The sequence below is a fragment of the Bombina bombina genome, chromosome 4, assembly GCF_027579735.1.
Source record: "Bombina bombina isolate aBomBom1 chromosome 4, aBomBom1.pri, whole genome shotgun sequence".
Taxonomy (NCBI): Eukaryota; Metazoa; Chordata; class Amphibia; order Anura; family Bombinatoridae; genus Bombina; species Bombina bombina.
Window position 1 is genome coordinate 783,925,043 of NC_069502.1, and position 24,879 is coordinate 783,949,921.

Here is a 24,879-nt window from a genome sequence, read left to right on the forward strand (position 1 = left end):
AGAGGCAATAACACGCTCCGGTGCTATTGTAAAATAACAAACTTTTGATTGAAGTTATAAAAACTAAGTATAATCACCATAGTCCTCTCACACATCCTATCTAGTCGTTGGGTGCAAGAGAATGACTGGGAGTGACGTAGAGGGGAGGAGCTATATGCAGCTCTGCTGGGTGAATCCTCTTGCATTTCCTGTTGGGGAGGAGTTATATCCCAGAAGTAATGATGACCCGTGGACTGATCACACATAACAGAAGAAATGGCTAGATGAAACTGACATGGACATACCAAGGTGTCTATCATAAATTAAAAGAGAGAAGCACTCAACCTGGGAACGAACAATAGCATAATAGCTTGTTCTTTGGCTAGTTATCACCCAAGAAGCAGCCTCTTTTTGCTCAACATGTGCCTTTCACAGAGAAGAAGTTTTCTGTAGCATATAAGTCTGTCCTGACTTAACAGTACAGTCAGGCCCCAAAATACCAGGCAATCCCTCTCTGAACAAGGGGAACTGCAAAACCCCAGATGTACGTTTCAGCCTAATGTGGGCCTCGTCAGTGAGGTGCAGCCATATCCCTGTAAGCACACTGAGCAATGGGTCCACGTCTGGATTCCCGCATCACACTTAGGGAGACTTCCCTAAGAGTCATAATTTGAATAAATAAAAAGAGATAAGCGCTCAACCTGGGAACAAACAATAGCATAATAGCTTGTTCTATGGCTAGTTACCACCCAAGAAGCAGCCTTTGGATCTCTTGATCTTACAAAATATCTTGGAAGTTTGTGATTTAAGTGAGAAGCCATCAAATCTATGTCCAGTAGACCGCATTTGATCACTAATTGATTGAATATGTCCTGATGGAGAGACCATTCTCTTGGATGAACCGATTGAAGGCTGAGGTAAACCGCCTCCCAGTTGTTGACACCTGGTATGTTAATCACTGATACAGTGCACTGATTCCTCTCTGTCCAGGACAGAATCTGAGACACTTCCTGCATAGCCAGTGGACTGCTGTTACATCCTTGATGATTTATGTAGGTCCCCGCCGTGATGTTGTCCGACTGGAAGCGGATAAGCTTTTCCTCCTTCATTAGCAGCCAGGACTGAAGAGACAGAAGAATCACTCGAAGTTCCAGAATGTTTATTGGTAACCTCACCTCTAAAGAAGACCAGACTCCTTGTGCTCTTCGAGAATTCCAGTCCACAAAAACATAGATTGTCTGACAGATAAATCCAGAGTAATTTGTTGCTCCAAATGAGGATAATTATTTGACCACTGACTAAGCATGGATAGTTAAAGGGTGTACGCAAGTGGAGGTGGGCAAACGGAACTGTGCCTGAAGCAGCTACCAAAGGACCCAATCCTTCATGCACTGAGCTACAGATGGAAATGGAGTACTTTTCAGGGAGAGACATGCTCTTTTAATTTTCTTCTGCGCACTTCTGTCAGGAACAGACGCAAAAAGACTGAATCTATTATGACTCCTAGAAATATTATCTTTGTAGCAGCATATAATGAACTTTTCTGGAAATTGATTTTCCAACCGTAGTTTTGAAGAAATAAGCTTTTGAGTATGAGTGATCGCTGGTGACAGGAAAGATTTCATGCAGATATGGTGCAAATGAAATACCCTCAGCTCTGATCACTGCTAACAGAGCACCCAACATCTTTGTAAAGATGCATAGAGCTGTAGCCAGACCAAATGGAAGAGCGACAAACTGGTAGCGTTTGTCCATATATGCAAACCTTAGGAACTTATACTGATCCCTTTGGATGGGAATGTGCAGTTATGCATACTTGAGGTCCAGAGTAGTCATAAACTGACCCTGTTGAATTAAGGGCAAGATTGTGCAAATGGTTTCCATCTTGAAAGAATGAACCCTTACAAACATGTTTAGGGTTTTCAGGTCTAAGACATGTCTATATGTCCCTTCCTTCTTTGGTACATTGAACAGATTATATTAAAACCATTGAACCTGTTGATAAACAGGTACTAGGATGATTACCCCCCCCCCCATTTCTCTAATTCCTGAATACAGTGTAGGAAGGCAGTCACCTTTGACTGAAGTTTGGGAATATGAGACAGAAGGAATCGTTCTCGAGGAGACCTGGACTGTAACCCTGGGAAATTATATTTGAACCCTGGTGTCCTGGACTGATCTGAACCAGGCCTTCTGAAAGAGAGTCTGCCCCCTACCAGTACAGAATCTGGCCAGGGGACCACACCTTCATGCTGATTTAGGTGTTGGACTTCTTGCTCTTTGCCCCTGGATTTTTTATCCTGAGGAAGAAAAGCTTCCTTCCCACCAGTAACCGTCTTAATAATAGAGTCCAAGTCTGAACCAAATAGAATCTTCCCTTAGAAGGAAAAAGCCATCAGTCTATTCTTTAATATGTTGTCTGCTGACAAAGTACCGCCATAGACATATTTTTGATATTGATCATGATGATTTTCATCAGAGCATCACACATAAAAGCTTGAGCCATTTTAAGGGCCTTAATGCAGTTTTGTAAATCCTCAGTAGAGGAGTTGTCTGCCACCATTTTGGACAACAAATCACACCAGAATGTTCTTGCAGCAGCCACACAGGTGAGAGAGACTGCTGGTAAAAGACCAGTTTGAAGAAAGAGCTTCCTTAAGAAAGACTCCAATTTACGTTCTATTGGATCTCTGAATGAAGTGCTATCCTTCATAGGGATAGTTGTATGTTTGGCAAGGGTAGAAAAAGCTCCATCAACCTTAGTAATTGTTTCCACATTTCCATATTCTGTTCTGGAATGAGATACATTTTCTAAAATCTGGTGGAAGAAGCAAAAGGCCTGCCTGGCTTTTTCCATTCCTTGCTAATACAGTCAGAGACTAAATCATGGACCTGAAATACCTGTGGGATTTTTGGTGGAGCTTTGAAAGCAATATTTAACTGAATAATGGGTTTATTTTCAGCAGGCTTTTCCTCTGAGTTTTTAAAACCTCGTGCAATAAGTTACGGATATGCTCCACTTTATGTCTAAAGGCAATTTCATATACAGGATCAGGTTCCTGTTCATCCGATGACACTTCCCCATCCGAACTAGATATATTCGCATCATCTGAGTCAGAGCTCTGTAAAAGAGCAGAAATTTAGGGTTGAGGTGAAGAATTTTGCACATTTGCCTCATGAGACTTAATCCCCAGATTTACGCGTAAGCGTACTTGGTTTGTGGATAGCTGCCAAACAATTTGTCCCTATCTTGTACATACTATTTTTAAATTTAGGAGTAAAATCAGTAGTTTGCTGTGGCTTCTCACAGATTTGACTGACCTGTCATACTAGAACAGATTTGCTAAATAAACATAAATATGTAGAAAAAGGGACATCAGAAACTAATATGTAGAAAGAGGGACATCAGAAACTGACTAATATATAGAGATATCAGAGGGACAGAGTCATTTTGTTCCATTTTTAACTTATAATAAAGTATGCAATGATACCCTATATGAGATCTAGTACAAAAATAACTGGTAGCGAGTCCTCTACACTATGCTTAAACTCCCTCAGACACCTATATTTATTCCTCAGTGTAGGTAAAACTACAGCCCCTATGTACACTGATCTGCGCTTAAGTACTCCTTGGCAGCTCCAGGATGAGTACTCACCCCCTTCCTGCATCTAAAAGGCACTGAGAAGGTACTGTGAATCTGCCAAAACACTGCTGAAGCAAAATTAATGGCTGGAGAAGCTCCAGATTGAGGAGGAAGCCCAGGAACACTGAGGGGGTGGGGCTAGAGCTGGGAGAAAATCCGGTGCTGCAGAAAATCGTTTAACTTTTAGTTTCCCCAGTGTGTTTACTTAAAGGGCCATACATCTATTTTTAATAAAGTGCCCCAATAGCGTCCCCAGAGCTGCCAGAGGGCTGTAAAGGGCCTCAGTCTTCCATGACTATGTCCCTGATAAGTATAGAGCAGGTAGGGACCTGAAAAGGAGAAGACCATGAGTAGACCATGTTAAGTCCCCTGGCTATGCTGTACCTGTGTCAGAGTACCAAAAAATAGCCCCTGGGCTGTGTGTGTGCTGTGTAAAGTCACTTACCTTACAAAGCACCCCTCCACTCAAGGATTGCAGAAGGAAATATTTGTACCCTTAGGTGGAGGTTAAGGGCGAGTCCCTGCGACACCTAAGAGCAGTTATGACTGCAGTCCCATAGGGAAATACTGTGCACATAACAGGGTATTCCTATGTTCCTATTTTTAGAAAAAACGTGTGAATGCGCTGTACAGCACGGGGATGTTTACAAATGAGAATAAAATGACAATACCATGTATGTGCTTGCCATAAATATTAAATAGTAAATAATAAATAATACTGATTCTATCTGTGGATGGGGAGTTACATACTATGTATGATTGAATGGTGATATTAACCCCTAATCCAAAGAATCTACCAACCCCTAATAGGAGTATGTGGAATATAACAAAAACAAAAAATGCTTGAATACTACAAAGTATTAGAGACTAATTAGATGTTATGCGTAGTTTATATCTTGTAGATATACAAGTTGCATACTATGTATGAATAAAATAATAACAAGATGTGGAAAAAAACAAAAGCTCCGTATGACCTTAGACACAGATAAACATACTATGTATGAAATATTGTGTATAGTAAGTATGAATAACAATATTGGGTTATCCCTAATATAAAATATATTAATTAGGAATTAAATACCCAGGTACATTCAATAAAAAATGGCATACATATAATAAAGAATAAACTAAAATATAAATATAACTTATTTATTAAATTGGCATATAGTCTAAAAAACATATAAAAATACTAGGTGACCGGTCACTTTAAATATTGCAGTATTAAAATAGATTATTTAAAATGTGTAAAAAGTTTCTCTGAGAAGGTGCGTCTAATTCCGATGAACCTTATATGTATATTCCACCCTAAACTAATGGTACTTTCCAATTCCCAATAGAATAGTAATAGGTTTGTAGGGAACAAGATTTCCTTTAAAGCTGTTGCAAGAAATAATTCCTCTTTTTGGCCACAATTCTTTAAGTGCCGTATTTAGATGTTAAAGTTCTTTGGAATGTCCCAGATAGTGTCAATAACAACTGTGTTAGTCTAACCGCACTGCCGGGCTGACACACTCTCAAGTGCTTACCTGTTCTTTGATGCAAACTTACTTCTGGTAGCACTAGTGTCTCTGCAGCTCGCGGCTAGTCGGTGACATCACACGCTACGTCCGGGAAATTGTGTGAAGTAGATCCGTCCGGTATCCTTGCTCCTTAACTCTGTGCAGAGTATTTGATTTGTGAAAATAGTCCCAAATATGTTCCTGTATCATTCAGCTGCTGTGAAGATTCTTTTCTGCTTCCTTGTAAATAATACTTCCCAGGGACTCTGGGTCTCACATAGGGCTGAGCTCCCAAATTTAAATCTATAAGCAAGTATCTGGAGACACCTCTATTTTAAACTAACTCCTACAAGGCCATTTTCCATTTCCTAAAAGAAGAAGGCTGCAGAATGACATATAAGGTAGGACGTTCCATGCCGTCCTAACAGCATTAAAGCCCAGTGCAAATAGGAAGGTATGGAACATCTTAACATCAGCATTCAGCAAGATGAAAGTTGTTAATGAGTTGTTTTCAACTCCCATTGTCTTCAATAGAAACCGAAAACAACCTTCCGCTGTTGTAATTTGGCAAAGGAAAATTGTAAAAAAACAACAGTTTTATAAAAAGCTGTGTGGTGTTATATATTTTTTTGGAAGTTGTTTTAACGGCAATCAGTCACCCAAAAAATTAAGACCAGCAATGTAAACACATCATATTAACTAAATTCAATAGAGAACTAAATTAATTTAGTTGTATTTTTTTTTTTTTTTTTTAAATCAGTGATGGCTAACTTCCCAACATATGAGGGCCACAGATCAACATTGTAAACAAACAAATAATATGTTTCTTACAAATGTCCAGAGGCACAGGACCAGCTTTAGTTGATGTTATAGAATACCTTCTGTATCCTGTTCTTACCTCCAGAGTGCTTTTTAAACTGTGGTCATCCAAAAGCACCCGTTTTAGTTCCAAATTTTCCTGGCCCACAAAAACTATGGCAAAGATTGTTAGTTCTGCTTTTTCCCAGGGTCCACAAAAACTAATGCAGAAGAGCACATGTAGCCCTCAGGCCGCCAGTTAGCCATCCCTGTTTTAAATATTTACTAAATATGTTTCTCTTTTCATGGTCCCAGTAACAATCTGTTAATAGGTAGTGGGGTATTTTAGTAAAAGCAGTGCACACAAACTACACATGGAATTATTTTAATGCATAGTAACTTTAAAGATTTCTAAACTTAATTTGATTTCCCATTGTAATGATTGATAAAAAAACATTTATAAAATAAATAATACATTTTTAATTTATTAGTATCTAACATGAACAAACTTATTTTTTGCAACATCAGGATAAATTAAAGGAACTAGGAACCCATACATTTCTCTCATGATTCAGTGAGTGCATACAATTTTTTTATTGAAGGAGCAGCGATGCACTACTGTGAGCTAGTTGAATACATTTAGTGAGCCAATTACAAAATGCAGCTTTCATTCCCGTAATACACTGCTGCTCCTGAACCTACCTAGGTAAAATTGGACAAAAAAATCCTAACTTACTTTCAACAGAAAATTATGTGAAAAGGTTAAAATATATGCAATATAATACAGTAACACCTAGGAGATCAGGTTAATAACCTGCTCACTTTCTTTTGTAATTGATATAATTTTTACTTGCAAACGTACTGCTTCATAATTACTTTCTTCTGTTCCCACTAGACTGAACAAAAAAATATTACCCTCTAGTTTTTCTTCTTCATTTTTTACCTTCAAATCACGGTACACAATCTTCCCAGAATGAAGATAGTCCAGAGCTGAGACAATCTCTGCACCATAGAAGCGCGTGCGGTCCTCAGAGAACACCCGCTCTCTCGACAAATGGAAAAACAGCTGCAGGGTAAACAGCAGGGACAGGATTGTAATAATTACTGATTTAGTGGGGGAAATTAACACAAACATAAAACACCTCACATCACCATATTGTGATGATAGATGGTCTACTCTCCGTGGAATCCTGACACACTAAGACAGCAGCTGGTTTATCTTTCTCAGGTTTCCAAGGGAAGAATGCGAGCTGTTAAATCAGCATTTTAATCAATATACCAATCTTGTTTAAGGCATTCTCCATGATACCCATTTAACCTTCAGTTACTACAGCTAAAAAAAAAAGTGTTTATAACAGCAACTATAAGCAAAGCATTCTCCAGTTATCATTAATTGTAACACTTCTTAAGTTTAACAGTAAAACCTCAAAATGTATTGTCAGTCTTTTGATTTGCTTAAACTGTTGCTGCTTAACATTGTAAATAGGAAAATATCAGAGTGTAAAAATATTTACATCCTTGAATTGGGCTTCAATTATTTGGTATTTTAGATTTTCATTTAATACGTACATAATAAAAACAGATTTAAATTAAAATTTTAAGAATTAAAAACCCCATAAACTTAACATGATTGACTTTTTTATTTTTTAAATTATGGTAAACTGTTAAAATATATGTTAAATACCTGTCAAGATAACTACAGTTCTACTTGTAAATTGAGAATTCTGAAAGTACATTTAAATACATGCCATTGTTATGTGCTTTTAGAATACATAAACAATTCTATATTTTTAATATGAACAAAATATTTTTTTTTACTGATGTCATAAAGTATACATTTTCCTATACTCCTTGTGAAATTACCTGATTTCTGAATGTTTGTTTGCTATAATATATCCCCTACCTCATTCCTTTGCTGAATACATAAATCATTTCAGGTTCATTTGCAAAAATATAAATACATAAATACAAATAACTAAATAAAAAAGGGAAAAATGCACAGGGTCAGCTCTACTAAAAGGCAAAATGCAGGTACCACAAATGGAACAGAAAATCTCTTCATTAAAGGGACATACTAGCTCTATTTGAAATGCACAGCAAAATATAATTACATTGACTGTTGTAGAATACATACACATATACATGCATGTGGTCTACTGTGGTATCTGAAAACTACATAAATATTAAACTGTATCATTAAATCAGTGAATTATTTTTGTAATTTAATGATACAATTTAATATTTTCTTAGTGTAATGGAGTAAATATGGTTTTAAACGTCTTAAAAGTAAGATTTGTAAATACAAATCTTACTTTTAAGACGCTTAAAACCATATTTACTCCATTACACTAAAAAAATGCAAAAGACCATTAAAGGGCCATAAAACTTGAAAAATGACATGCTCTACTCGGTTAGAGCAGATCATTTTACAACTACCCCTGCAAAGAGGTTAAACTAGTGATGCACCGAAATGGAAATTCTGGACCGAAGCCGAACCCGAAAATCCAGGATGCACTTGGCCGAAAACCGAAACCAAAAATGTCTTTTTTAAAAATTATTATTTGGTTTTGTTTTTTTTGCATAATTAGACTATTTAATGAATGAATCTGAATTGAAAAACTGCAAGCCAATAAAATAAAATAACCATACTTTTATTGAAAGTAACACTAAAATTGGACAAAAAATATCTTGAAACAATATGCTACACAATAATTTTACCAAGAAAAAAAAGGCAAAAAAACAAAATCGAAAAAAAAACCCCGATAATGCCATTTTAGGCCAAAATGTTTCTGCAACCGAAATTTCGATACATCCCTACACAATATTAAACATCAATATACTGTATTATTCATTATTTAGTTCTGTGTAACAGAATCGGATTTAACAGTTTTTTTTTTACCAATTATCCAAATAAAGTATAGTCCTAGAAAACTATTATTATATGCAAAACAGTAAGTCAAGAAATGAACTCAAACAGCAGCTCTAGGCTGGCATTACATTTGAAATATGCTACACAATAATTTTATCGAAAATAACAGGCCGAAAAGTTTCAGGGGCAGAAATTTCGGTGCATCCCTGAGCTAAACACAAAGTAGAAGTGCCACTCGGGACCCACAGTGCACTGCTAGTCCCAAGCAGAACCCGCCCCCGATCCATTCAGCAGTGCTTCACAAGTACTTAGAAGCATTTCTACTGTGTCTTTAACCGCTTTGCAGGGGTTAAACACACAGTGGAGCAGGGTTTGATAGTCGTAAAATGACATGCTCTAATGGATTAGAGTATGCCATTTTTTTAACTTTTATGGCCTTTTAATTAGAGCTATCTTCATCATCTAGAGCACACATGGATGCAGCAACTCATGCACATTGCAGGTAAGAAGAGGAATATGGAGAGAAAAACACATAGGGATAAAAAAAACATAATTTATGCTTACCTGATAAATTCCTTTCTTCTGTTGTGTGATCAGTCCACGGGTCATCATTACTTCTGGGATATAACTCCTCCCCAACAGGAAATGCAAGAGGATTCACCCAGCAGAGCTGCATATAGCTCCTCCCCTCTACGTCAGTCCCAGTCATTCGACCAAGAATCAACGAGAAAGGAGTAACCAAGGGTGAAGTGGTGACTGGAGTATAATTTAAAAGATATTTACCTGCCTTAAAACAGGGCGGGCCGTGGACTGATCACACAACAGAAGAAAGGAATTTATCAGGTAAGCATAAATTATGTTTTCTTCTGTTATGTGTGATCAGTCCACGGGTCATCATTACTTCTGGGATACCAATACCAAAGCAAAAGTACACGGATGACGGGAGGGATAGGCAGGCTCATTATACAGAAGGAACCACTGCCTGAAGAACCTTTCTCCCAAAAATAGCCTCCGAAGAAGCAAAAGTGTCAAATTTGTAAAATTTGGAAAAAGTATGAAGCGAAGACCAAGTTGCAGCCTTGCAAATCTGTTCAACAGAGGCCTCATTCTTAAAGGCCCAAGTGGAAGCCACAGCTCTAGTGGAGTGAGCTGTAATTCTTTCAGGAGGCTGCTGTCCAGCAGTCTCATAGGCTAAACGTATTATGCTACGAAGCCAAAAAGAGAGAGAGGTAGCAGAAGCTTTTTGACCTCTCCTCTGTCCAGAATAAACGACAAACAGGGAAGAAGTTTGGCGAAAATCTTTAGTTGCCTGCAAGTAGAACTTGAGGGCACGAACTACATCCAGATTGTGTAGAAGACGTTCCTTCTTTGAAGAAGGATTTGGGCACAAGGATGGAACAACAATCTCTTGATTGATGTTCCTGTTAGTGACTACCTTAGGTAAGAACCCAGGTTTAGTACGCAGAACTACCTTGTCTGAGTGAAAAATCAGATAAGGAGAATCACAATGTAAGGCTGATAACTCAGAGACTCTTCGAGCCGAGGAAATAGCCATTAAAAACAGAACTTTCCAAGATAACAATCTTATATCAATGGAATGAAGGGGTTCAAACGGAACACCCTGTAAAACGTTAAGAACTAAGTTTAAACTCCATGGCGGAGCAACAGCTTTAAACACAGGCTTGATCCTAGCTAAAGCCTGACAAAAGGCCTGGACGTCTGGATTTTCTGACAGACGCCTGTGTAACAAGATGGACAGAGCTGAAATCTGTCCCTTTAATGAACTAGCTGATAAACCCTTTTCTAAACCTTCTTGTAGAAAAGACAATATCCTAGCGATCCTAACCTTACTCCAGGAGTAACCTTTGGATTCGCACCAGTATAGGTATTTACGCCATATTTTATGGTAAATCCTTCTGGTAACAGGCTTCCTAGCCTGTATCAGGGTATCAATAACCGACTCAGAAAAACCACGTTTTGATAAAATCAAGCGTTCAATTTCCAAGCAGTCAGCTTCAGAGAAGTTAGATTTTGATGTTTGAATGGACCCTGTATCAGAAGGTCCTGTCTTAGAGGTAGAGACCAAGGCGGACAGGATGACATGTCCACTAGATCTGCATACCAAGTCCTGCGTGGCCATGCAGGCGCTATTAGAATCACTGATGCTCTCTCCTGTTTGATTTTGGCAATCAATCGAGGAAGCAGCGGGAAGGGTGGAAACACATAAGCCATCCCGAAGTCCCAAGGTGCTGTCAAAGCATCTATCAGAACCGCTCCCGGATCCCTGGATCTGGACCCGTAGCGAGGAAGTTTGGCGTTCTGGCGAGACGCCATGAGATCTATCTCTGGTTTGCCCCAACGTCGAAGTATTTGGGCAAAGACCTCCGGATGAAGTTCCCACTCCCCCGGATGAAAAGTCTGGCGACTCAAGAAATCCGCCTCCCAGTTCTCCACTCCCGGGATGTGGATTGCTGACAGGTGGCAAGAGTGAGACTCTGCCCAGCGAATTATCCTTGATACTTCCATCATTGCTAGGGAGCTTCTTGTCCCTCCCTGATGGTTGATGTAAGCTACAGTCGTGATGTTGTCCGACTGAAACCTGATGAACCCCCGAGTTGTTAATTGGGGCCAAGCCAGAAGGGCATTGAGAACTGCTCTCAATTCCAGAATGTTTATTGGAAGGAGACTCTCCTCCTGATTCCATAGTCCCTGAGCCTTCAGAGAATTCCAGACAGCGCCCCAACCTAGTAGGCTGGCGTCTGTTGTTACAATTGTCCAGTCTGGCCTGCTGAATGGCATCCCCCTGGACAGGTGTGGCCGATAAAGCCACCATAGAAGAGAATTTCTGGTCTCTTGATTCAGATTCAGAGTAGGGGACAAATCTGAGTAATCCCCATTCCACTGACTTAGCATGCACAATTGCAGCGGTCTGAGGTGTAGGCGTGCAAAAGGTACTATGTCCATTGCCGCTACCATTAAGCCGATCACCTCCATGCATTGAGCTACTGACGGGTGTTGAATGGAATGAAGGACACGGCATGCATTTTGAAGCTTTGTTAACCTGTCTTCTGTCAGGTAAATCTTCATTTCTACAGAATCTATAAGAGTCCCCAAGAATGGAACTCTTGTGAGAGGAAAAAAAGAACTCTTCTTTTCGTTCACTTTCCATCCATGCGACCTTAGAAATGCCAGAACTAGCTCTGTATGAGACTTGGCAGTTTGAAAGCTTGAAGCTTGTATTAGAATGTCGTCTAGGTACGGAGCTACCGAAATCCCTCGCGGTCTTAGTACCGCCAGAAGGGCACCCAGAACCTTTGTGAAGATTCTTGGAGCCGTAGCCAATCCGAATGGAAGAGCTACAAACTGGTAGTGCCTGTCTAAGAAGGCAAACCTTAGATACCGGTGATGATCTTTGTGGATCGGTATGTGAAGGTAAGCATCTTTTAAATCCACTGTGGTCATGTACTGACCCTTTTGGATCTACTGTGCCTCAAAGAGGTACTAAACGATTAAATGACAGTTGAAATAATGAACTGAAAAACAGTTATAGCATCAAACTTTAAAACAACACAACTTTTAGCAAAGGTTTGTTCCCATTAGTAAAATAACAATAATTAAATTTGACATAAAAATTACAGAGCAACGTTTTTATTCACAGTCAATATAAAATTCTCACAGCTCTGCTGAGAGAATCTACCTCCCTCCAAAGAAGTTTGAAGACCCCTGAGATCTGTCAGAGATGAACCGGATCATGCAGGAAATATAAGAGTAACTGACTGGAATTTTTTGATGCGTAGCAAAGAGCGCCAAAAACGGCCCCTCCCCCTCACACACAGCAGTGAAGAGAAACGAAACTGTCACAATTAAAAGCAAACAACTGCCAAGTGGAAAATAATGCCCAAATATTTATTCACTCAGTACCTCAGCAATGTAAACGATTCTACATTCCAGCAAAAACGTTTAACATGATAAATACTTATTAAAAGGATTAGTGACTTTTAACAGAGTAGTTCCGGTGAAATACCATCCCCAGAATACTGAAGTGTATACATACATGTCATTATAACGGTATGGCAGGATTTTCTCATCAATTCCATTCAGAAAATAAAAACTGCTACATACCTCAATGCAGATTCATCTGCCCGCTGTCCCCTGATCTGAAGCTTTTACCTCCCTCAGATGGCCGAGAACAGCAATATGATCTTAACTACTCCGGTTAAAATCATAGTAAAAAACTCTGGCAGATTCTTCCTCAAACTCTGCCAGAGAAGTAATAACACGCTCCGGTGCTATTGTAAAATAACAAACTTTTGATTGAAGTCATAAAAACTAAGTATAATCACCATAGTCCTCTCACACATCCTATCTAGTCGTTGGGTGCAAGAGAATGACTGGGACTGACGTAGAGGGGAGGAGCTATATGCAGCTCTGCTGGGTGAATCCTCTTGCATTTCCTGTTGGGGAGGAGTTATATCCCAGAAGTAATGATGACCCGTGGACTGATCACACATAACAGAAGAAAAAAAGAAGTGCTTAATAAAAAAAGAATTAAATAAAAGAATAAAAAAAGGCTAGAGTAAATGAGGAAGAGATGGAAAAGCAAAAGAAATGAAAAGGGAACTAAAGAACATTGAAAGAAAGTAGGGAAAATGTCATGAAAAAAGGTCACAGTGAGAGATTAAACAGAAGCGCAACTGGGAGGAAAGAAAACTACTGATGGATGACAGCTAGAGAAAGGTGCAATAGATTAAAGGGACAAGTCAAAATTAAACTTTCATAATTCTGATAGCACATGCAATTTTAACCCTTAATGACAGCTGACCCACTCTGTATTTTTTTAAGGGTTTTTAAATATGAGAACTTTATTTTCTCATGGTTTTCTATTTTTTCCAAATTTTTATTGATTTATTAGGAATTCACAGTTTACATTAATAGAAGCAAGCCCATAAGCCATATTAGAAAATAGTAATCTATATAATGTGAGGGTTATTATAATAATACTAGTAAAAAAGAACATAGAGAGTCCTCTGTGGAATATGCAATGTCAAATATTAATGGGCAGGAAAAAGAGATAGAGTGTAATATACACTTTGAAATATACAATTAGTTTTCAAACATTCTATTTATTTTTTAATTTACATTGCAAAAAGCCTTGAAATACTTTGCACTGAGACACCTCCTTTATAGTATTACAATCACAAAACATTTTATGTATAGTGTTTACATCATTTTTATCCTCTAATTCAAAAGCCTTGACTACTTGAAAACACATCCTGGCCTATTTTAATTAACGTATCTTGGCTGCTTGCCTATAATAATAATAATACTAATAATAACGAAAAAAGCAGGAAAAAAGCGTGCCTCTTTAAGTTTATTAAATGTGAGTATAACCCCTCCCACCCCAGATTTTCTAATTATATTTTATTTGTTACTCAGGAGATTTAATTATTACAAACCACCAGTCTTCTAATGGATTAGAATAAAAAAAGGAGGCCCATATATAAAATGTGGTATAACTAAGTAGCAATAGCTGAGAGATCTATTTGAATGTTATTGTGTCTCTCTGCCACCCAAGCTACAAGTATACAGACGCAGAGCTTGCTTCTTTTATGTGTTATGCAAGTAGATAGATATCCATACAGGCAGACTGATAAACTATTTTCCTTAGTCTGAGTGTGGTTAACTAAATGTAAAATGGTTCCCTTTGCCAAAGGATACTTCTCTATAACTTGGCTACTGTTGTAATCAAGGACATCTTCATTTAATGTTGTTTCAAATTTCAACATTTGCATAATTCAAATAACCTGAACTTTTTATGATTTTGCAAGTTGGACTCACCTCTCCTCCATTTACATACTCCATCACAAAACATAGCCGGTCTTTAGTCTGGAATGAGTACTTCAAGGACTGTCAAACAAAGAAAAATGTATAAGTTGAAGGGACTGGCTAGCAATTGTGGCATTTTTGCTTACTATTGTTTTCACCTTAATAAAGGGACAGTAAAATCAAGAATAAAATTCATGATTCAGATAGAGCATGCAATTTTAAACAACTTTCAAGTTTAGTTTTATCATCAAATTTGCTTTGTTCTAATCGTATTCTTTGTTGAAAGCTAAATTTAGGTAGGCGCCAAATGATTTTTAAGCCGCTGAAGGCTGCCTTTTATCTAAGTGCATTTTGAGAATTTTTCACAGTTAGACATTGCTAGTTCATGTGTGCCGCATAGATAACATTGTGCTCACTCCCATGGAGTTATTGAGTCAGCACTAATTGGCTAAAATGCAAGTCTATCAAAAGAACTAAGATAAGGGGGCAGTCTGCAGTGGCTTAGATACAAGGTAATCGCAGAGGGAAAAAAGTTGATTAATATACCGGTAATAGTTTTGGTTATGCAAAACTGGGCAATGTGTAATAAAGGGATTACCTACCTTTTTAAACAATAACAAATTTCAAGTAGACTGTCTCTATAATTATTCACAGATTAACAGTCTTATCTTATGATACTGTATATAGGTACATAAAATAGCAGTAAATAACAATTTAATACTGAAACATTGGGCAAAAAACCCCCCAGAAAAATAAAAAAAATGTTGTATTCTTTTTAACCATTATACATAACTAAAGTAGCTAAAGAAAATACTTGCACATACATTCATTATGCTCTCCTGATTTTTAGGAATACCCCATATGGCTAGGTTGCCAAATAAGTTAAAGTAAATATAGGACAAATATTATAAAGATAGTATTATTGGTTTAACAGTTACATTTCTTATGCCTGGATTGCAAGCTAGATTTTATTACAAGGATAGAGACTTCATATTTTGCTTATAACTTTTCTTTACTGCTTAACAGCTTTTCAAAGTATAACATATAAACTGCCATAATTTAAAAGAAAAAACATAAATAACATCCAATGAGAATAGGATAACATAGGACAGTATTTGAATGTCCAGTAAACAGTAATAGGTATAAATAGTCCAAGTAGACAGTTAAACATCCTCTTTTCTTTTGCTGCTCTACAAGATAAGTATTATTATTTTTTGTTCTCATATATGGTTATTAAAAATATGTTCTTTTCGTTTTTTCAATGCTTATTGTTTACCTTTATACTTGTGTATATGTTTTTCAAGGGTGTATTTCATATTAAAGTTTTTATATTACTGCCGTTTTATATTTTGTTTAAAATTCATTTTTTCAATTGCTCCGTTTTTTATTTTCATTGTTAAATGTTTTTACCTTCGTTTTTTATTTTACATAGCGTTTTTCGCTAGATCCATTTCCTTTTATTACCCCTCATAAGTTGTTTCCTTGCTTGCTCTGCTCGTTTGTCCCCTTGTCTGTCTCGAGCTCCGGCCGCCATTTCCTTTGCTTTCTCTTTCTCCTACGTCACGGGACTCATTTTCCCGCCTCCTTCTAGGTTCCCCTTCTCTCACAATCTCCCGCCTCCTTCATTACCTCACTCGGTTACGCCTTGATAAGACTCTGACAGTTTTTTCTGCTGAACAATTTTATTTTGAATAGCAACAATTGTTTCTTTATTTGTTTCTTGAACTATTGTATATTTAATTCAATCGTTTAGGGATTTAAGGATCTTTTGACTTGTTTATTTGTTTTAAAAATTTCACTTTAGTTGTGTTCTTTATATAATTTTAAATATATCTTTGAGATTATTTTTCAGTTGTTTATTTTATATTTAATTTAAAATGTCTCAAGATACATCTCCATCTTTAAATGAAACAAATTTAAGTAATATTATTTTATCTATGGAAAAATTTAAACAGCAAATGTCTGAACAGATGCAAAGTGTTATTGCTACAGTTAATAGTTCTCAGTCTGCTGTTCACAAAAAGACATCTAAGAAAACAAAACATATTATACATAAACCTTTACCTAAAAAATCTAAAAGACAATTAAAGTCTGTTTTACATCTGCCTGGTTCAGACAATAAAGATTCTGCATTACAAAAACGTGATGATATTTCTAACTCAGAATCTGATTCTGAATCTGCTTCTCAATTTCAGAAAATAATTGATTACAGAAAACATGTAGACTTAGTTTCTACAACTGAGTCAAATGACTCCTATGATTTTTCTGATGAAGAATTTAAGAATGATGATAAAGATGATAATAATGATGATAATAATGATGATAATAATTTTACAGATATTATTGATTCTTCTTCTGAAGAAGAATCTAAAAAGAAAAAGAGAAAAATGTCTAATTCTCCTAAACCTAAACTCATTGATAATAAAGGATATTTATTTACTGATCCTGATGAACTCCAACATCCTAGATCCTCCCAATGGAGACCATCTAAACGTGTTGCGAAGTTTCTAGATTATTATATCAGGAAACCATTATCTAAGAAAACAAAATCTACTCTGAAGGCAAAATGCCCTAGGCCTGACCTTCCTCATAATACTCATTTAACACCTGAAATTGATGTAAATTTATTAAAATTTATTGGTTCTAAAGATTTTAATTTGAGAAAAGGTCCTGACCGTTATTTAAAAGCATGCCAAGATAAACTACTTGATGTTTTAGGACCTGTAACAAAATTGTTTGAAATCTCTGAAGAGGCTATTTCTGTAGACTCACATGTTGATCCTTACATTTTAAGAGAATGGATTCAGAGAGTTGTTTATTTATTAGGTGACGCTAACACGTCTTTAGCCTCACAACGTAGACGCATTGTTTTAAGACGTATTGATCCTAAAATTTCTGACTTCGCTTTAACTGAGATGGGCCCTAAAGCTAATGGGTTACTTTTTGGTGACGCCGGACTGAAAGAACTGGGTCATTATGTTAATAATTTTAATTCTCTTAACAAAATTAAAATGAGTACTAGAAAAATATTTTATCCTCAGCAAAATAGAATTTTTGACAGGGCTGGGAAAGGCAGGGGCCGCTTTCCCAGCCGTACCCCAGCAATCTCCCGGTCCTATTTTCAAAACATGCCCTCTCCAGCAACTTCCCATTCATATTTCTTCCCATCAAGGAACAGACAATGGGCAAATCGGAACTTCAGAAACAGATCATCCCGCAGACCTTTCTCAGGTAAGTTCTCACATCTCTCTACTAACTCCTTTTTCCCAAAAAAGAATAGGAGGAAGATTAGCCCTTTTTATTCAAAATTGGCACCTTATTACTTCAGACCCTTGGGTTCTACAGACAATTACAGGTCTTCATTTAATTTTCACTTCCCCTCCGATTCAAACATTTCTTCCAAATCCAATAAAATTTTCCCAATTAGATTTGTCCCTTTTGAATCTAGAATTACAAGACCTCTTAGAAAAAGAAGCTATAGAAAAAGTACCTTTCCCTTCAAACTCCTTCATCAGCAATATGTTTCTGGTGAAGAAGAAAGAAGGATCTTTTCGACCTGTAATAAATTTAAGAGATTTAAAAATTGTTTTCTAGAATACAATCACTTCAAAATGGAGGGTATTCATCTTCTCAGAGATTGTCTTCTAGATTTCGATTGGTTGGTTCGTCTGGATTTAAAAGATGCTTATCTAACCATTCCTATTCATCCAGACTTCAGAAATTATCTTCGCTTCCTTTGGAAAGATTGTGTTTGGCAATTTTCTTGTCTCCCTTTTGGTCTTTCTTCAGCTCCTTGGGCTTTTACAAAAGTTTTAAAACCTGTTGTAGCTTGGTTGAGAACAAGAGGTGTTCGTCTAATTATTTATTTAGACGATATTCTTTTACTCCACCAAGATTATTCTCAACTTCTAGATCAATTACACCTCACTATTTCTCTCCTTCAGAACTTAGGTTTTATCATAAATTTCAAAAAATCTGTTCTTATTCCTTCCCAGAATCTTATCTTCTTAGGTTTTCATATCAATACTCAATCTGCTACATTGAGTCTACCATTAGAGAAAATAAAGAAAATAAAGAAAGAAATTATGTATCTTCTCAAAAGAGATCTTTTTCCCATTCGCTTTCTTGCTCGAATTATAAGACTTTTGTCGGCTTCAATTCAAGCTATTTTCCCAGCTCCTCTTCATTACAGAGCTCTTCAAAGATTGAAGATTCAATATCTTCGTCAAGGTTTCTCCTATTTCCACAAAAACATAATTTATGTAAGAACTTACCTGATAAATTCATTTCTTTCATATTAGCAAGAGTCCATGAGCTAGTGACGTATGAGATATACATTCCTACCAGGAGGGGCAAAGTTTCCCAAACCTTAAAATGCCTATAAATACACCCCTCACCACACCCACAATTCAGTTTAACGAATAGCCAAGAAGTGGGGTGATAAGAAAAAAGTGCAAAAGCATATAAAATAAGGAATTGGAATAATTGTGCTTTATACAAAAAAATCAAAACCACCACAAAAAAGGGCGGGCCTCATAGACTCTTGCTAATATGAAAGAAATGAATTTATCAGGTAAGTTCTTACATAAATTATGTTTTCTTTCATGTAATTAGCAAGAGTCCATGAGCTAGTGACGTATGGGATAATGATTACCCAAGATGTGGATCTTTCCACGCAAGAGTCACTAGAGAGGGAGGGATAAAATAAAGACAGCCAATTCCTGCTGAAAATAATCCACACCCAGAATAAAATTTTAATGAAAAAACATAAGCAGAAGATTCAAACTGAAAACACTGCCTGAAGTACGTTTCTACCAAAAACTGCTTCAAAAGAAGAAAACACATCAAAATGGTAGAATTTAGTAAAATTATGCAAAGAGGACCAAGTTGCTGCTTTGCAAATCTGATCAACCGAAGCTTCATTCCTAAACGCCCAGGAAGTAGAACTGACCTAGTAGAATGAGCTGTAATCCTTTGAGGCGGAGTGTTACCCGACTCAACATAGGCATGATGAAATAAAGATTTCAACCAAGATGCCAAAGAAATGGCAGAAGCTTTCTGGCCTTTTCTAGAACCGGAAAAGATGACAAATAGACTAGAAGTCTTTCGGAAAGACTTAGTAGCTTCAACATAATATTACAAAGCTCTAACAGCATCCAAAGAATGCAATGATTTCTCCTTAGAATTCATAGGATCAGGACATAATGAAGGAACCACAATTTCTCTACTAATGTTGTTAGAATTCACAACCTTAGGTAAAAAATTCAAAAGAAGTTCGCAGCACCGCCTTATCCTGATGCAAAATCAGTAAAGGAGACTCACAAAAAAGAGTAGATAATTCAGAGACTCTTCTGGCAGAAGAGATGGCCAAAAGAAACAAAACTTTCCAAGAAAGTAATATAACGACCAAAGAATGCATGGGTTCAAAAGGAGGAGCTTGAAGAGCCCCCAGAACCAAATTCAAACTCCAAGGAGGAGAAATTGACTTAAAGACAGGTTTTATACGAACCAAAGGTTGTACAAAACAATAAATATCAGGAAGATTAGCAAACCTTCTGTGAAAAAGAACAGAAAGAGCAGAGATTTGTCTTTCAAGGAACTTGCGGACAAACCTTTATCTAAACCATCCTGAAGAAACTGTAAAATTCTCGGTATTCAAAAAGAAAGCCAAGAAAAAAGATGAGAAAGACACTAAGAAATATAAGTCTTCCAGACTCTATAATATATCTCTCTAGATACAAATTTACGAGCCTGTCACATAGTATCAATCACAGAGTCAGAGAAACCTCCTTGACCAAGAATCAAGCGTTCAAACTCCATACCTTAAAATTAAGGTTTTGAGACAGAAAGACTGGTCTTAACGGAAGAGTCCACAGCTGGCAAGAGGCCATCCGGACAAGATCCGCATACCAAAACCTGTGAGGCCATGCTGGAGCTACCAGCAGGACAAACGAGCATTCCTTTAGAATATTGGAGAATACCCTTGGAAGAAGAACTAGAGGCGGAAAGATATAGGCAGGATGACACTTGTAAGGAAGAAAATAATGCATCCACTGCCTCCGCCCGAGGATCCCGGGATCCGGACAGATACCAGGGAAGTTTCTTGTTTAGATGAGAAGCCATCAGATCTATTTCTGGGAGTTCCCACATTGAACAATCTGAGGAAATACCTCTGGGTGAAGAGACCATTCGCCCAGGTGCAACGTTTGGCGACTGAGATAATCCGCTTTCCAATTGTCCATACCTGGGATATGAACCGCAGAGATTAGACAGGAGCTGGATTCCGCCCAAACCAAAATTCGAGATGCTTCTTTCATAACCAGAGGACTGTGAGTCCCTCCTTGATGATTGATGTATGCCACAGTTGTGACATTGTCTATCTGAAAACAAATGAACAACTCTCTCTTCAGAAGAGACCAAGACTGGAAAGCTCTGAAAATTGCACGGAGTTCCAAAATATTGATCAGAAATCTCACCTCCTGAGATTCCCAAACCCCTTGTGCCGTCAGATACCCCCACACAGCTCCCCAACCTGTAAGACTTGCATCTGTTGAGATTATAGTCCAGGTTGGAAGAACAAGAAGCCCCCTGAACTAAACGATGGTGATCTGTCCACCATGTCAGAGAGTGTCGTATAATCGGTTTAAAGATATTAATTGAGATATCTTTGAGTAATCCCTGCACCATTGGTTCAGCATACAGAGCTGAAGAGGTCGCATGTGAAAACGAGCAAAGGAGATCGCATCTGATGCGGTAGTCCTAAGACCTAAAATTTCCATGCATAAGGCTACCAAAGGGAATGATTGTGACTGAAGGTTTTGACAAGCTGATATCAATGTTAAACTTCTCTTGTCTGACAAGGACAGAGTCATAGACATTGAATCTATCTAGAAACCTAAAAAGGTTACCCTTGTCTGAGGAATCAATGAACTGATTGGTAAATTGAACCTCCAACCATGAACTTGAAGAAACAACACAAGTCGATTCGTATGAGATTCTTCGAAAATGAGAAGACTGAGCAAATACCAAGATATCGTCCAAATAAGGAAATACCAAAACCCTGTTCTCTGATTACAGAAAGAAGGGCACCGAGAACCTTTGAAAAAAATTCTTGGAACTGAGGCTAGGCCAAACGGTAGAGCCAAAAAACTGGTAATGCTTGTCTAAAAAGAGAATCTCAGACACTAAAAGTGATCTGGATGAATCAGAATATGCAGATACACATCCTGTAAATCTATTGTAGACATATAATGCCCTTGCTAAACAAAAAGCAGGATAGTCCTACAGTAACCATCTTGAATGTTGGTATCCTTACATAACGATTCAATATTGATAGATCCGGAACTGGTCTGAAGGAATTGACCTTCTTTGGTACAATGAAGAGATAAAATAAAACCCCAGCCCCTGTTCCAGAACTGGAACTGGCATAATTACTCCAACCAACTCTAGATCTGAAACACATTTCAGAAATGCTGAGCCTTTGCTGTGTTAACTGGGACACGGGAAAGAAAAAAATCTCTTAGCAGGAGGCCTTAACTTGAAGCCAATTCTGTACCTTTCTGAAACAATGTTCTGAAACCAGAGATTGAGAACGGAATTGATCCAAATTTCTTCGAAGAAAACATAATCTGCCCCATACCAGCTGAGCTGGAATAAGGGCCGCACCTTCATGGGTACTTAGGAGCTGGCTATAGATTTCTATAAGGCTTGGATATATTCCAAACTGGAAATAGTTTCCAAACTGATACCGCTCCTGAGGATGAAGGATCAGGCTTTTGTTCCTTGTTGTGAGGAAAGGAACGAAAAAGACTATTAGACCTAAATTTACCTTAGATTTTTTATCCTTTGGTAAAAAAGTTCCCTTCCTTCCAGAAACAATTGAGATAATAATTTAATACCCTGGAAAGAAAGGGAAAGCAAAGTTGACTTAGAAGACATATCAGCATTCCAAGTTTAATCCATAAAGCTTTTCTAGCTAAAATAGCTAGAGACATATACCTGACATCAACTCTAATGATATCAAAAGATGGTATCACCAATAAAATTATTAGCATGTTATAGAATAATAATAATGCTATAAAATTATGATCTGTTACTTGTTGCGCTAAAGCTTCTAACCAAAAAGTTGAAGCTGCAGCAACATCCGCTAAAAATATAGCAGGTCTAAGAAGATTACCTGAACATAAGTAAGCTTTTCTTAGAAAGGATTCAATTTTCCTTAAATAAAGTACTATCTGCCGTAGGAACAGTAGTACATTTAGCAGGAGTAGAGACAGCCCCATAACCTTAGGGATTTTGTCCCAAAAAAACTCTAATCTGTCAGATGGCACAGGATATAATTGCTTAAACGTTTAGAAGGAGTAAAAGAATTACCCAAATTATTCCATTCCCTGGAAATTACTTCAGAAATAACATCAGGGAGATTAAACACTTCTGGAATAACTACAGGAGATTTAAAAACCTTATTTAAACGTTTAGATTTAGTATCAAGAGGACCAGAATCCTCTATTTCTAATGCAATTAATACTTCTTTAAATAAAGAACGAATAAATTCCATCTTGAACAAATACAAAGATTTATCAGTATCAGAATGATGATGTTCATTTAAAAATTCATCTGAAAAAAGAGAAGTTTTAAAAGACTTTTATGTAAACTAGAAGGAGAAATAACAGACATAGCCTTCTTAATGGATTTAAAAAATAAAATCTCATATGTTTATCAGGAACACTCTGAAAATTAGATGTTGACGGAACAGCAACAGGTAATGTAACAGTACTAAAGGAAATTTTATCTGCATTAATAAGTTTGTCATGACATGCAATACAAACAACAGCTGGAGAAACAGATACCAAAAATTATAGCAGATACACTTAGCTTGGTAGCTCCAGCACTAGACAGCGATTTTTCTGTAGTATCTTCTGACTCAGATGCAACGTGAGACATCTTGCAATATGTAAGACAAAAAAACAACATATAAAGCAAAATTGATCAAATTCCTTAAATGACAGTTTCAGGAATGGGAAAAAATGCCAAAGAACAAGCTTCTAGCAACCAGAAGCAATGAAAAATGAAACTAAAATAATGTGGAGACAAAAGCGACGCCCATATTTTTTAGCGCCAAATCAGACGCCCACATTATTTGGCGCCTAAAATGCTTTTGGCGCCAAAAATGACGCCACATCCGGAACGCCGACATTTTTGGCGCAAAATAACGTCAAAAAAATGACGCAACTTCCGGCGACACGTATGACGCCGGAAACGGAAAAGAATTTTTGCGCCAAAAAAGTCTGCGCCAAGAATGACGCAATAAAATGAAGCATTTTCAGCCCCCGCGAGCCTAACAGCCCACAGGGAAAATAGTCAAATTTTTGAAGGTAAGAAAAAATGATTAAATCAAATGCATTATCCCAAATATGAAACTGACTGTCTGAAAAATAAGGAAAGTTGAACATTCTGAGTCAAGGCAAATAAATGTTTGAATACATATATTTAGAACTTTATAAACAAAGTGCCCAACCATAGCTTAGAGTGTCACAGAAAATAAGATTTACTTACCCCAGGACACTCATCTACATGTTTGTAGAAAGCCAAACCAGTACTGAAACGAGAATCAGCAGAGGTAATGGTATATATAAGAGTATATCGTCGATCTGAAAAGGGAGGTAAGAGATGAATCTCTACGACCGATAACAGAGAACCTATGAAATAGACCCCGTAGAAGGAGATCACTGCATTCAAATAGGCAATACTCTCCTCACATCCCTCTGACATTCACTGCACGCTGAGAGGAAAACCGGGCTCCAACTTGCTGCGGAGCGCATATCAACGTAGAATCTAGCACAAACTTACTTCACCACCTCCATCGGAGGCAAAGTTTGTAAAAACTGAATTGTGGGTGTGGTGAGGGGTGTATTTATAGGCATTTTAAGGTTTGGGAAACTTTGCCCCTCCTGGTAGGAATGTATATCTCATATGTCACTAGCTCATGGACTCTTGCTAATTACATGAAAGAAATCTCTTTGTCAGAGGAAGCCAGAATAGAATTACAATGGTGGCTTGCAAACATAGAAGCATGGAATGGCAAAGCAATTTTCGGGAAATCTCCAGACATTATTCTGGAATCGGATGCAAGCAAATTAGGTTGGGGTGCAAGATGCGGCCCTCATATTACAGGAGGAAAATGGTCTTGGCCAGAGAAGAATCTTCATATCAATTGTCTAGAACTTTTAGCAGGCTCTTTTGCAGTTCAAAGTTTTGTAAAAAA

General features: G+C 37.3%; 1 protein-coding gene across 6 annotated transcripts in view; it reads right to left on the bottom strand.

Annotated features, from left to right (window-relative positions):
- Positions 1 to 24,879, bottom strand: part of AKT3 (AKT serine/threonine kinase 3) — a 995,132-nt gene that overhangs the window by 266,812 nt on the left and 703,441 nt on the right. For all 6 annotated transcript variants that reach the window (XM_053711160.1, XM_053711156.1, XM_053711157.1 and 3 more), the window contains 2 exons: positions 14,628 to 14,696; positions 6,864 to 6,986 (listed from right to left, as the gene is read on the bottom strand). In XM_053711160.1, coding sequence (XP_053567135.1) covers positions 6,864 to 6,986; positions 14,628 to 14,696 — 192 coding nt within the window. The remainder of the gene's footprint in view (positions 1 to 6,863; positions 6,987 to 14,627; positions 14,697 to 24,879) is intronic.